The following is a 13,198-nucleotide window of genomic DNA, read 5'->3' as shown; positions in this document are numbered from 1 at the left end:
CATAGTTTTCGTTTCAACAAATGATTAAGTCGCAGGCATACAAGCGCGGATGCGCACGGGGAGGAGACGCGCACGAGACTGCGCGAATCGCGTCAAAGAGCATCAACGAAGCTAATAACGGCACGCGAAATGAGCAGCGGGAATAGCGGAAAGGTGCCATCGATTAGGACCAGCCAGCTTCACGTCATAGTCCCACGCTTGAAGCTGAAGTGACATTTGCCCAGCTGAGCATGTGGATAGGATACGGGCTATAGCCATGACAGCTAGTTCCCTTGGGTAGAAGCCGTGGTTCGTTGTGTCCGTTCTATCTTGCGGACGGTTGGTGCATGTCATATTCCAGTTCCCTCTCAACCTTGCAGTACCAACTCTAGTCCCTCGTTCAATTTATACAACACAGGTACGGTAGCACCTGGACCGTGCATATCATGAATCTACGACTATTGCAACAGATTCGACGAGCGACTGGCTGCCACGTGTGCCACGCCCAAGGGTCAGCAAATTCCCATGGCAAGTCCATGCACTGCTGGATCGATCAACACTCTGTGCAGTCGCCATCCAAGCGATGCGACAAAATCAAGGCTGCGGTGGTACTCGTCGAGTTGCAGTGACGCAATCGATTAGTCTGAACCCTGACCCTCACCAATTCTATGGACAACTTGTTCTTTGATTTTTTTTAGCCTAGCTCGCTCTCTCGTACCGAGCGCTCTTCTGTCATACAACAATTCATGCATGTGCTCCTCAGGTTGGATCAAGCGACTCGACATTTGCAGTCCTCTTTCCTAGGACGCCGATGGCGAGCCCACGACCTGCACAAGTGCCGACCGCACTTTGCATCATGCAGCCACATCCGCATTCCAACGGGCAACGGGCACGGCGTAATCGAAGTCGAAAGTGCAACTTCGGTTTCGGTATCCAAATCTTCGAGTCGCTGCCAATCCAAGATGTGTCATTTTCGCTTTGTGGCTGTTCCGATGCCATCCAAGTCGACCGAGCAGTCGCCGCTCTTGGCGGCGCCGGTGCTCAGCGACACATGCCCACACGACGCTGGCGCCTGCGGGAGCTCGCTCCTCTTCTCGTGGCTCACGCCGCTTCTCGACCTCGGCAACCAGCGCCCGCTGCAGTTTGACGACCTCTACCAGCTCAACCCGACCGACCGCGCGACCAACATCGACGCAACCTTCCAGCGCTTCTGGGCGATTGAGGCCGCGTCGCCTTGTCCGCGCATGTGGCGCGTTGTGTTGCGTGCATTTGGCGGGCCCTTTCTCATTGCGGGGCTGCTCAAGGTGCTGCACATTATGAGCCAATTTGTGGGCCCGCTTTTGATCAAGTCGATCGTCGCCTACTTGAGCGACCCGGACGCGACGCAATTGGAAGGTCTCATGTACGCGGGCGCCATCTTTGCTGCCGGCGTGCTCCAGTCGTTTGCCCTTCGACAGTACTACTTCAAGTGCTACGAAGTCGGCTTGCGGCTGCGCACCGCGGTCGTCATGTCCGTGTACCAAAAAGCCCTGCGGCTAGGTGCTGTACCGTCGACGGGCCAAGTGACGAATCTCATGAGCCTTGACGCCCAGCGCCTCCAGACGCTGCCCAACTACGCGCACGCGGCGTGGTTTACACTTGTTCAAGTCAGTATCGCGTTCTATCTCATGTATGTGCAGCTCGGCGTCGCGTTTGCTGCCGGCATTGCTGTCACGCTCTTGCTCTTGCCGATTTCCAGTGCCATCTCGCGGGCGATGCGGTCGCTGCAGACGCCGCTCATGCACGTCAAAGACGTGCGTCTCAAGGTCATTTTCGAAGTCCTCTCGGGCATCAAAGTGCTCAAGCTCCAGGCGTGGGAACCGTCGTACCTCCAGCGTATCTTGTCGATCCGATGTGACGAGCTCCGGCAACTCCGGTCGTATGTCTTTGCCAAGAGCTACGCCGGCGTCGTCTTCAACGCCGTGCCCTCGATCGTCACGGTCGTCTCGTTCGCCGCGTACGTCTACTTGGGCAACACCCTCGACGTTGGCACAGCGCTCACCAGCGTTGCTCTCTTTGAGATTCTCCGGTCGCCACTCAACAACGTGCCCGAGGCCATGAACGGCGTCGTCGAAGGTTTCGTGAGCTTTGGCCGCCTCGAGGACTTTTATGGCCGCCCCGAACGCGTGCCCGTGACGCAAGGCGATTTGGCATCGCCGGGCATTGAGCTCAACGGCACCTCCTTTATGTATGACGGCAGCGAGCGGCCGGCCCTCGCCCATCTCGATGCGCGCTGGGGCATGCACCACCTCGTGGCGGTTGTGGGCGCCGTTGGGTCGGGCAAGTCGTCGCTTCTCCACGGGCTTCTTGGCAACGTGCCGTGCACGCAAGGCCAAGTGTATCTGCGCGGCACCGTCGCGTACGTCGGCCAACAGCCCTTCATTCAGAACGCGACGCTTCGCGACAACATCACCTTTGGCTTGCCGTTCGATGTGCTCAAGTACAAGCACGCGGTTAGCGTGTGCTCGCTCCAAGCCGATCTCGCGGTCTTGCCCGGCGGCGACTTGACGGAGATTGGCGAGAAGGGAATCAACCTCAGCGGCGGCCAGCGCACGCGTGTGGCCTTGGCGCGCGCCGTGTACATGGACGCCGACATCTACCTCCTCGACGACCCGCTCGCTGCTGTCGACGCGCACGTGGGCGCCGACATCTTTAAAGAGTGCATTGGCTCTGCGCTCAAAGAAAAGCTCGTCGTCCTCGTTACGAACGCGCTGCAGTTTCTCAAGGACGTCGATTCGATCGTCGTGTTGAACAACGGCGCCATCGTCGAGGCGGGACCGTACGCTTCGTTGGTCGCGGATCCAGAGGCGCACCCGGTGCTGTCCGCGATGCTAGCGTCGATTCAATCGGCACCGGACGATGCGACCGACGCGTCCATGGCGCCCTCGAACGACGCCGCGGCCGAGCAAGCCAAGCGGACGGCTGCGATTTCGTCCGATACGACGATGCGGGGCGACCTCATCGCCGACGAAGACCGCGCGGTTGGCAATGTGCCATGGACCACGTACGCCGCGTGGTTGACGTCGTGCGGCGGCTACGGTGTCGCGACCGGTATTGTGTTGCTCTTTGCGATCGCTCAGGTGGCCCAAGTGAGCAGTACGCTCTGGCTGTCGTACTGGTCGATGCACGCCGACCCGACCAACCAAACGTACTACCTCCTTGTCTTTGTCGGACTCAATGTCCTCGCGTCCGCCTTCATCTTGCTCCGGTCGATGGGCTTTTACATGGCCGGTCTCTCCGGCTCGAAAGCGCTCTTTGAGTCGGTCCTCGCGACCGTCCTTCGCGCGCCCATGTCGTTTTTTGATACGACCCCGCTCGGGCGCGTCATGAACCGCCTCTCGAAAGACGTCTACACGGTCGACGAGTCGATCCCGTACAATGCGAGTTTTCTCTTGAGCTCGCTCATGACACTCTTCTCGGCGCTGACGATGACGCTGCTCGTGACGCCGCTCTTTGGCGTCGCGCTGCTTCCGCTCACGGGCTTTTACTACATGGCGCAACGTTACTACGTCGCTGCGAGCTGCGAGCTCCAGCGCATGGACGCCACGTCGCGGTCGCCAGTGTACGCCCTTTTGACCGAGACGCTCGACGGCCTCGCGACGATTCGCGCGTCCAAGGTTCAAGCCGCGTTCATTGCGCGCCAAGCGTACCTACTGGACCGGAACCAACGCGCGTACTTCCTCTCGTTCAGCGCCGAGTGCTGGCTTGGACTGCGCGTTGAGTGCATTGGCGCGCTTGCGGCCGCGACCGCCGTCCTCCTCGCCGTGCTCTCGCCGCACAGCGCGGCCTTTGCAAGCGTCGCCGGTGTCTCGCTCTCGTACTCGTTCAACGTAGCCCAAGTGCTCAACTGGACCGTCCGGTTTCTGGCGATTGTGCAAACGCAAATGGTGTCGGTCGAGCGCCTCGACGCGTACCAAACGCTCGCGACCGAAGCCGACTGGACCTCGTCGACACCGCCGCCGCAGCACTGGCCAGCATCTGGACGTGTCGTGTTTGACAATGTGGATCTGCGCTATCGGGAGGGACTCCCGCGGGTCCTTCGTACCCTTAGCTTTGCGCTGCGTCCAAACGAAAAAGTTGGCGTTGTCGGACGCACGGGGGCGGGCAAGTCGAGTCTCGTCGTCGCACTCATGCGTCTTGTGGAGCTCTCGGGCGGTCGCATTCTGCTTGACGGCGTCGACATTGCACAGCTTGGTCTCCACGAATTGCGCGGGAAGATTGCCATCATTCCGCAAGACCCCGTGTTGTTTTCCGGTTCGATTCGATCGAATTTGGACCCGTTTGGGCGCTTTGATGACGACGCGCTCTGGGTCGCGATCAAGCGCGCGCACCTCGAGATGCCGTCGTTGGACGTGATTGTCGACGAGCGCGGGCTCAACTTTAGCGTCGGCGAGCGCCAACTGCTGTGCATTGCCCGCGCGCTGCTCAAGAAAGCCAAAGTCATCTTGATGGACGAAGCGACGGCGTCGATCGACCCGAGCACGGACCGCCGCATCCAGGAGAGCATCCGCACCGAGTTTGTCAACTGCACGACGCTCACGATCGCCCATCGCATCAATACGATCCTCGACTGCGACCGGGTACTCGTCATGGACAAGGGCGCCGCTGCCGAGTTTGATGCGCCGAGCGAGCTTCTCAAGAACCCCAATGGGCTCTTTACGAATCTCGTCGACCACTGGCGCGAGACGGACGACTAGTCGTAGACACATGGACAACTATACACCATGGAATGGAATACATTTCGGGGTTGTGACCCATCAACTCAGAACTTGATTGTGGTTTCGCACCGTTAAATGGTGTGGATCATATCTGATTGGTCTAGTTTGCCATAAGAACTGGTAGAGGAAGTGATATATCGACGATTTTCCATACGGGTGCGAGATAGAACTCAATAATAGCCCACTTATAACACTTGACAATGTTATTATCAGACAAGAGGGTCAACCAAAATATGCAAGTTGCACAAGACGAGTATGAAGCATGGTGTACTTTACGACGTGCACCACTTGGTGCCGTACTGGGGGCCGAGGTACTCGCAGTACTCCTTGTCGTAGTCGGCTGCCAAGCACTGCGTCGCCGCGGGGTAGTAGCACCCGTTGCAGCCGTTGCAGTCGCCCTGGGGCTTCTTCGTGGGCTTGGGCAATGGCTTGGCCGTCGGCTTGCTCGTGGGCTGCGGCTGGTTGGACGTCGGCTGCGGCTTGCCGCTGAGCATCGGGTACGACGGCGCTTCGGCTACGTTGCACATGCCTTTGCCGCTCCCGCCGCGCTTGAGGTACATGTAGCCGCCCTCGCCCCAGCCGGTGCCCCACGAGTTCTTGATCTTGAAGTGCTGCTGGCCATCTTTCGTGCCATACCCGACCGCAATGACCGCGTGGTCCGACTGCGCACCCGGGCAGCTCTGGACGACACCGCTCTTGTAGTTGCGCCACACGTTGTTGCCGGCTTCGACGACAACGGTCACCGGTTGCTTATCGAGCGCGCTCTGGAGCGCACTCTCGCCACGAATGTCGACCGACTTGCCGACGCTGACTTTGGTCTTCTGGCAGTCTTTGCACTGGCCGTTCTGGTTGGAGCTACCCGACGCGTACGGGAACCCCGACTCGGTACAGAGACCGGTTTGAGCAATGTAGTCGAGCGCCTTGTTGGGCCAGCCGCCTTGGCAGCCATAGCCCGCGCTCGACGCGCAGCTCACGAGCTGCTGCTCGGAAAAGTCAACAAGCGAGCCCGTCGCGATGCAGTGCGCCGCTTCGACAGCGCCGACGGCAGCAAACGACCAGCATGAGCCGCAGCTGCCTTGGTTGCGCACGGGCGACATGCACTTGTTGGTCGCCCAGTCGATGCCCGTCGCCTCTTGCTGCGCTTGCGTGAGCGACGTTTGAGTGTTGTCGGCGCGCAATTGGCGCGTAGGCGCCTCGTGCTTGAAAGAGCCCTTGACAAACGCCGCAAACTCGTCTTCGGTCATGAGCGCAAACTGGTTGTCGGTCGAGAAGACGGCGCCCGTGTGCTGCTTGTTGAGATCATCGACGATCTTTTGCGTCGTCGCAAACCGAGCGAGCTCGTCGTCGATCTCGCCGTCTTCGAGGTTGCCGTGCTCCGTCTTGGGCGGGAGGAACCCGTTGGCTTTGGCTTGCTTGCCGGCTTGGCTAGTCTTCCACGCCTCGAGCTTGGCTTCGAGGTCGACCTTTTCCTGGGCCGAGAGACGCAGGCCGTGGGCGGCCGATGCGGCGAGGAGGAGGCAAGCAAAGGACTTCATTGAAATGGCTTGAGAGGTGAAGGGAAATTGAATAATGACTTGGGATGTCGGTGCAAACTACTCCGCAAGATCTGCATGCGACGCGGGAGTTCCGATCCCAATCGAGGCGGAGGCACTGCAGTGGAATGGCTCTTTCTGAGTCGACTGAGTTGCGTATCTGAGTTTGTGGTTGGTTTTGTGAGGCGGGGCCGCCACCGGTGGCACATAAGGATTCCACGAACTGCAGAAGACGGCATTCGATCTGCCTCGGCGGGAATGGTGTTGTGCATGTGAAATGTACTTTGAGTTTGCCCTTTGAGTTTGCTGTTCGGTGGAACTGGCTCTATTGGTTTGTGAACACGCTGAAATACTTGCACGACCCATGGCTTGTCGACCTCCTTGCACCCGAGTTGTCGGCTTCATGGTGCTCAAAAACCCCAGCAACTTGACGATGGACATAGATTGGCCGATTTCCCACTGAAGTATCGTGTTTGGGATTAACGTGCAGGGGTGGACTGTTGGACGCGACCTTGGCGGCCAGTACAAGCACCTTGCAGTAGCAAACACATGTCGAGAGAAGGCGACTCCAAAACGGACGGAGGCTATGACGTTACTCGATACTGTGTCAACATGTCCTTTTGGCGTTCGCGATTGTCGTCTGTGTGCATTGGCGCGCGGTCCGAACGTGCTGTAATGGAACGGGTGCGGTGGGAATGCCACTCTGCAGTGCAAGTGGCGTGCAGTAAGAGCCGGGGAATCGAAGGCTGGATGCACCATGCCGGCGTAACCAGCCAACATCTGTCTTACGCGTAGCAAGATGCAGGGTTAGGGATCGCTAAAACGTTCTCGCTTTTCGGTGTGTTGGAGGTCGAGCCTTGTTTGCTTGGCGTAGCTCATCGCTGCTCATCAGCGTATCGCGTACTGCAACGCGGTAAGACCCCACCAAATGAAGTTGAGCTCGCGCATGGAGTTGAGTTGGGACGGGCTTCGTCCAGTGTGAACGTCGGCGACCCCACGCGAATGACGTTGGTCGTTTAACCCAAAGACACATCCTTTTTCCTGCAAAAACACTAGATATAGTACTGACACGCGCCGTCTCATAGCAACCGCTGCGTGTGGCATGCTAACACGATAACGTCCGCACGGCGTTGCGGCGGTCGTGTCGGTGGGGCCTCCCAGGACTGGCGCCTCGTTCGCGACAAGGCCAGGTTGCCTGTTGAACAAAACTCCGTACTGCGACGACACACGCTTCACTCACTGACAAATCGGGCTTTGTCATGGTGTTGGAGCATACTCATCGGCACTATCTTTTGTGCTCGTCTTCAACGGCCTCGGGCATATCGCTTCATTCAGAGCAGTTGACGCTGTGCACCGTCTTGGGGAAGAAGAAGGCATCCGCTTGCTGTTGAGCGACGCCCGTCATGCACCTACTCACACTAGATACCCGTAATATTGCGCTTTGTAGGGCGCCGTCCACAGCTCGTGGAAACATATACGGCATCGACACCCGTGTCGCCGGCCTTCTGTCGAGGCAGGATTGATCGACAAACACAAGTCGTCGACTACACCGTCCCATGCTCCAACTCGGCCCATGTACACAGCTGCGCTTCATTAGAAAATGAAAAATGCAAGTCCACGAGCACTGTACATGGCGCGGCCGTTGCGCGCGAGACGCAGTCTTCCACCGCTATGGCCATCATATGCCTCACTCAAGCTGGTTGCCACTGACTATTCAAGGCGACTGCCTGCTTGTGAGACCACGACGCGCCATTTTCATTTGGAGGGAGCTGACGACATGGCCGCTTTCTTCCCTGATATGACCGAGATGGTTGCGCCATCGAGCCGGCAGTCGCACAGGAGCGCAGAGCCAATCGAGCGGCCTCGCAACCTTGCAGTCGCGTGCTGGTCGCACAGACGCAATGGCAGTACAGCCAAGTATACGAAGAAGCTGCGGCCGTCGAGCATCGCACCTCGTATCTTGCTCATGGCGCCCACAAAGGAGTGCAACCCGTACGTGCGTCGCTACGAGACATCTTCCGCACGGCCTGCCATCCACCGCACGATACTTTTTACGTCAAGTTAGACATCGAGTTGCCTCGTGCTTTGGTTGCCCTCTCTACTGGGGCGTCACTGCCTCGGACTCCGTCGTTGGCACCCAACTCGGCGCGCGCATCGTTTGGATGATGCATCATCGCACATCAAGTTGAGGCCGTGATGACGGAACAAAGCCGAATTTCAACCGAAACGATCCTATTTCAAGGGCAAAAGTCCGATTTTCAGCGGCGGCCAGTCCTTTCTCAACTGCCAGATTGCACATTTTCAAATTTTGTATCTTTGGAGCATGGCCGACTCGCGCTACAACGCCCGCGGCGTCTCGGCGGGCAAGGAAGACGTCCACAACGCGATCAAGAACGTCGACAAGGGCCTCTTCCCGCAGGCCTTTTGCAAGATCGTGCCCGACTACCTCTCGGGCGACGACGCCCACTGCATCGTCATGCACGCCGACGGCGCCGGCACGAAATCCGCGCTCGCCTACATGTACTGGAAGACGACCGGCGACCTCTCGGTCTGGAAGGGCATCGCCCAAGACGCGCTCATCATGAACATTGACGACCTCCTCTGCGTCGGCGCCGTCGACAAGATCTTGCTGAGCTCGACCATTGGGCGCAACAAGACGCTCGTGCCCGGCGACGTCATCTCGGCCATCATCAACGGCACCGAAGAGCTGCTCTCGACCTTGCGCTCGCAAGGCATTGGCATCCACTCGACGGGCGGCGAGACCGCCGACGTCGGCGACCTTGTGCGCACAATCATCGTCGACTCGACCGTCGTGTGCCGCATGAAGCGCGCGGACGTCATCTCCAACCACACGATCCGCGCCGGCGACGTCATTGTCGGCCTCGCTTCGTTTGGCCAAGCAACGTACGAGACCGAGTACAACGGCGGCATGGGCAGCAACGGGCTCACGTCGGCGCGCCACGATGTGTTCCATCACGCGCTGGCGACGCAATTTCCAGAGTCGTTTGACCCGAATGTACCCAAGGACCTGGTGTACTCGGGCTCGAAAGCTCTGCTCGATACGGTCGCCAACGCGCCGCTGAGCGCCGGCAAGCTCGTGCTCTCGCCCACGCGCACATACGCGCCCATCATCAAGAAGATCCTCGACAATGTCGATCGGTCGTCGATCCACGGCATGGTGCATTGCTCGGGCGGCGCGCAGACCAAGGTCCTCCACTTTGTCGAGAACGTCCACGTCATCAAGGACAACTTGTTTGCGATCCCGCCGCTCTTTGAGCTCATCCAGACCGAGTCGGGCACGGCGTGGAAGGAGATGTACCAAGTGTTCAACATGGGCCATCGCATGGAACTGTACGTGGCGCCCGAGACGGCCGCCGAGATCATTGCCATCTCCAAGTCGTTCAACGTCGACGCGCAGATTGTCGGCCGCGTCGAGGCGCATGTCGGGAAGAAGGTGACGATCCAATCGCCGTACGGCATTTTCGAGTACTAAGATCTGAATTACATAAAATGTTTTACTATTGTCTAGCATTATTATCTCGTGAGTGTACTGGCAACTAGCCCGAGAGGATCCCGATGTAGGTACGAGCCACGGTATTTCGCCCTGGGTGCGAAGGTCGACAGCGCCACGTGACCATGTTTGGTGCACAGATTGCCTGCCGAGTCTATCGGTGACGGTGTTGGTATCGACATCCTGTGCAAACTTACGACGCTACCGCGAACGGGCTATGCTTCATTTGCATCGAACCGTACTTACAATTAACTAGACCCCTCGGCGAGTCAAGTCGACCACGGGATCTCTCCGTAGACAGCTCGATCCCAAACAACCAAGTACTGGTGTTCACTCCCACGCATTTCGCGGTAGGCGCAGTCGTTGCAGTCGTTGTTTTAGCCGACTGAATAGCCACGTATGTAGTATATTTCTACTACAAGGAGTGCCCACATTGAACGCTGTCGGCAAAGCTCCTACTGTGTTGACGCCTTGCGCAGCGTCATACGTGGCAGCGCGAGCGTCGGTCTTCGATATAAATTTGCACCTCCCATGTATTTTAATACGCGAGTGAAATAATTCATACAAAGAACTAGTACATGGCTCGTATTCGCTTTTAAAAACGTATTTAATTTATTTCGAATTTCGAGAAGGGAGCAGCCAGTAGCGTATCCGGATTCTTTATCCGGATCATCTGGCCAATCGGACCTCGCAGTTCAGCTTCTACGGGACAGGGAGGAGCCACCTGATGATGCAGCCCGAGCCGACGCCAGCAGGTCCGACCACGGCCTTGCGCCAGCTGCGCGAGCGCCACGCGAACGAAGAAGCCTACTTGCGCGAGGCCCAAGCGCGCAAGCTGGCCGAGTTCCAGGCGCGGCTGGCCGACGAACTCGCCGAGCTGCGGGCGGCCCATGCGGCCGAGCTCGACGTGCTCTTCACGTCGCTCCATGACGCGGCAAATCGGCTCGAGGCCGAGACGAGCCTGCTGCACGAGCGCAAGCGGCAATGGGGTGTGGTCGAGCAGCGCGTCGAAGAGTCGCTCGAGAAGCTCTCGAGCTCGGTCATCAAGCTCAACGTGGGCGGGCGTATCTTTGCCGTGCCAAAGGAGACGCTGCTGCGCTTTGAAGGCAGCTACTTCCACGCAATGCTCTCCAACGAGCACTGGAAGCCCGACTTGGACAATGGTAACATCGTCGACGCTATGGCCTCCACAATCGATGATGCTGATGATGCTGTAGATGCCTACTTTATCGACGCCGACCCGACGCTCTTCGAGTACGTCATGACGTACTTGCGCGAAGGCGACCTCAGCTGCGAGGGGCTGCCGCCGTTGAAGAAGCAGCGCTTGATGAAGACACTCGACTACCTGAACCTCGACGTGTTGCAGTGGGACGCGGGCGCATCCATCGACATCACCGATGGTACGATCTTGCTCTCGGAAGACAAGCGCACTGTGAGCTTCTCGCTCTCGATCGCGGACGAAACCGGGTTCATCCAGGCCACGCACCCCGTGGACCGCGTCTCGATCCAGATCGTCTCGACTGGCAACACGTTTGATGTGACGCCCCAGACGCACATTGGGCTCGAGGCCTTCCAGCCCGACGGCGACGTCGACGCGGCGATCTCGTACAACGTGTGCTCGGGCGATGTCAAGAACCTCGACGCGCGCATGGACAAGATCAAGGGCCAGACGTTCCAGAGCGGCGACATCCTCACCATCAGCTACCACCGCGCCGAGCGGGCCATGACGTTTGCAAAGAATGGCCTCGACATGGGCATTTGCATCGAAGACGTGCCCGACAAGAAGTACTATCCGTACATTGACACCAACTGCGATGGCATTTGCCTCTCATTAGCCAGCTAGTCGACTAACTATTTTACTATTTGCGCGTGTGGAATGACTAGCACCCAAGTTGCGCCCGTCGCAACCGCCTTGGAGCGAACTGTTGGGACCAAAGCACCGGTTGCAGAGGCACTCGTAAGTCCGTGCTTCGATCCTCGGGACGCACATTTATGAACATGATAAAGTGCAAATACTGTGCAAAAGGATTAAATAAAAAACTAAATGTGTTCTGCTATTGCTAGTGTTCATACACTCCAGACCGAGTCGTCGACGTACATGGACTCGAACTGAACGAGCCCGTCCTCGTCGATGATAAAGCCGAGGCTGCACTGCTCCGGGTCCCCCGACTCCCACGGCCCGTACGCGACGTCCGAGTGGACGATCTCAATGTCGTTCCACTGCAGCTGCGAGAGACTTTTGGCCGGTGCGTCGGCCGCGTGCTCGACGTGCGCCGGGCTCTCGGCGCGGAGCTCCGTCTTGACGCGGTCGTCGTCGTCCTCTGTGTGAATCTTGTCGTTGTTGTCGGGCGTCAACGGCGGTAGCGCGTCGTCCCTCGGCTCGATAGGCTGGCCCACAAGCTTGCAAAAGGGCACGAGCTGGTCGAGCCAAAATTGAGCCTCGGCATGGCGCATGGCGTCAACGACACCGCGGCCGCCGCCATGGGCCTGGATCTGCCAGTAGAACGCATCGCGGAGCATCGTCACGTGCTTTTGCGTCGACGTGTGGCGCTTGTAGGCGTGCGTCAAGCCCGTGGGCGCTGCGTTGTATGCGTAGAGCTGCTTGCCCAGCTGCTGGTGCTGCTTGAACTTTTTCGTGATCCGCATCGGATTGCAGTGCAACAACGTGGCCAACGTCGGGCGCAGATGCACGCCTCTTGCGAGCGGCAAGCTGCCCTCGTGGAAGAGCGCCAGCAGTGCATCGCAATACTCTTTTTCCGAGTCGAACCACGTGCGGCGCGGCGGCAGCGCCGACGTCGCGGTGCTGGCTTTGGCCCGGAGCACGCGCAGGGCCGGCGATGGCGCGTGGCAGACCTGGCAGGCTAGGATCGGCCACGTGTGAATGCAGCGCGGATGGAAGCTATGGCCGCACGATGTGAGCTCGACGAGGGCGTCCGCGCCCTTGCACAGCGAGCAGCGCAGGACGGAGGCCATGATATTGGGAAATGCGAATTTCGAATCCACAAATATGCACCAATGACGACCAACATTGTGGCTGTTTCCACTCGTTCGCGACGGGGATTGGCCAGCGCCGAAATTGGAACGCCCACTGTCGGTCGCTGCGGATCCCTCCAAGAGCCAATCACAACGCAGCGCATTTGGATTTCGACCAATGAATTGCGAGAAGCGCGGCCCGCCAAGTGTTGGTCCAGCACGAAATTGGCGCGCCGACACCCGATTCGAATTTGGCGCGAGCGCCAGTCGATGCCACTGGATACGACGGCCGATGACGTGGCACGACCACAACGCGCGACCTAAGATATGCAATAAGAAACGATCCAACGGATAGTCTGCCGATTGGATTTCGGATAGCATCCCAGATTGGATATTGATCCGACAATCCCATACGAATGCGCATGCGAGGCAGCGACGACCGCCAC

The 13,198-nt window shown here is 58.6% G+C and overlaps 5 protein-coding genes across 5 annotated transcripts; 3 read left to right on the top strand and 2 right to left on the bottom strand.

Moving 5' to 3' along the window:
• The first annotated feature begins 962 nt into the window (after positions 1-962).
• Positions 963-4,786, top strand: SDRG_08594 (hypothetical protein). Its single transcript, XM_008614487.1, has one exon. The coding sequence runs from the start codon at positions 972-974 to the stop codon at positions 4,713-4,715; it is 3,744 nt and encodes a 1,247-aa protein (XP_008612709.1). The 5' UTR covers positions 963-971; the 3' UTR covers positions 4,716-4,786.
• Positions 4,787-4,916: 130 nt separating this feature from the next.
• On the bottom strand, positions 4,917-6,293 carry SDRG_08593 (hypothetical protein). Its single transcript, XM_008614486.1, has one exon. The coding sequence runs from the start codon at positions 6,269-6,271 to the stop codon at positions 5,009-5,011; it is 1,263 nt and encodes a 420-aa protein (XP_008612708.1). The 5' UTR covers positions 6,272-6,293; the 3' UTR covers positions 4,917-5,008.
• A 2,278-nt stretch (positions 6,294-8,571) lies between these two features.
• SDRG_08592 (phosphoribosylformylglycinamidine cyclo-ligase) lies at positions 8,572-9,805 on the top strand. The gene has a single exon (XM_008614485.1). It carries the CDS (start codon positions 8,592-8,594, stop codon positions 9,759-9,761), a length of 1,170 nt encoding a protein of 389 aa, XP_008612707.1. The 5' UTR covers positions 8,572-8,591; the 3' UTR covers positions 9,762-9,805.
• A 672-nt stretch (positions 9,806-10,477) lies between these two features.
• Positions 10,478-11,836, top strand: SDRG_08591 (hypothetical protein). The gene is made up of 2 exons (XM_008614484.1): positions 10,478-10,942; positions 10,997-11,836. Exons 1-2 carry the CDS (start codon positions 10,507-10,509, stop codon positions 11,620-11,622), a joined length of 1,062 nt encoding a protein of 353 aa, XP_008612706.1. The 5' UTR covers positions 10,478-10,506; the 3' UTR covers positions 11,623-11,836.
• SDRG_08590 (hypothetical protein) lies at positions 11,770-12,752 on the bottom strand (the record flags this gene model as incomplete). Its single annotated transcript, XM_008614483.1, has 1 exon — positions 11,770-12,752. The coding sequence occupies one exon, from the start codon at positions 12,750-12,752 to the stop codon at positions 11,847-11,849; it is 906 nt and encodes a 301-aa protein (XP_008612705.1). The 3' UTR covers positions 11,770-11,846.
• Between the last annotated feature and the right edge of the window lie 446 nt (positions 12,753-13,198).

The sequence above is a fragment of the Saprolegnia diclina genome (assembly GCF_000281045.1).
Source record: "Saprolegnia diclina VS20 unplaced genomic scaffold supercont1.26, whole genome shotgun sequence".
NCBI classification, from domain to species: domain Eukaryota; phylum Oomycota; class Saprolegniomycetes; order Saprolegniales; family Saprolegniaceae; genus Saprolegnia; species Saprolegnia diclina.
This window is presented reverse-complemented; position numbering and strand designations above follow the sequence as displayed.

Bases quoted from the DNA above. Each gene is read 5' to 3' on its own strand.
- SDRG_08593 (XM_008614486.1), bottom strand. From the start codon at position 6,271: ATGAAGTCCTTTGCTTGCCTCCTCCTCGCCGCATCGGCCGCCCACGGC.
- SDRG_08594 (XM_008614487.1), top strand. From the start codon at position 972: ATGCCATCCAAGTCGACCGAGCAGTCGCCGCTCTTGGCGGCGCCGGTG.
- SDRG_08591 (XM_008614484.1), top strand. From the start codon at position 10,507: ATGATGCAGCCCGAGCCGACGCCAGCAGGTCCGACCACGGCCTTGCGC. The intron at 10,943-10,996 runs GTAACATCGTCG...ATGATGCTGTAG, and splicing joins GAAGCCCGACTTGGACAATG to ATGCCTACTTTATCGACGCC.
- SDRG_08592 (XM_008614485.1), top strand. From the start codon at position 8,592: ATGGCCGACTCGCGCTACAACGCCCGCGGCGTCTCGGCGGGCAAGGAA.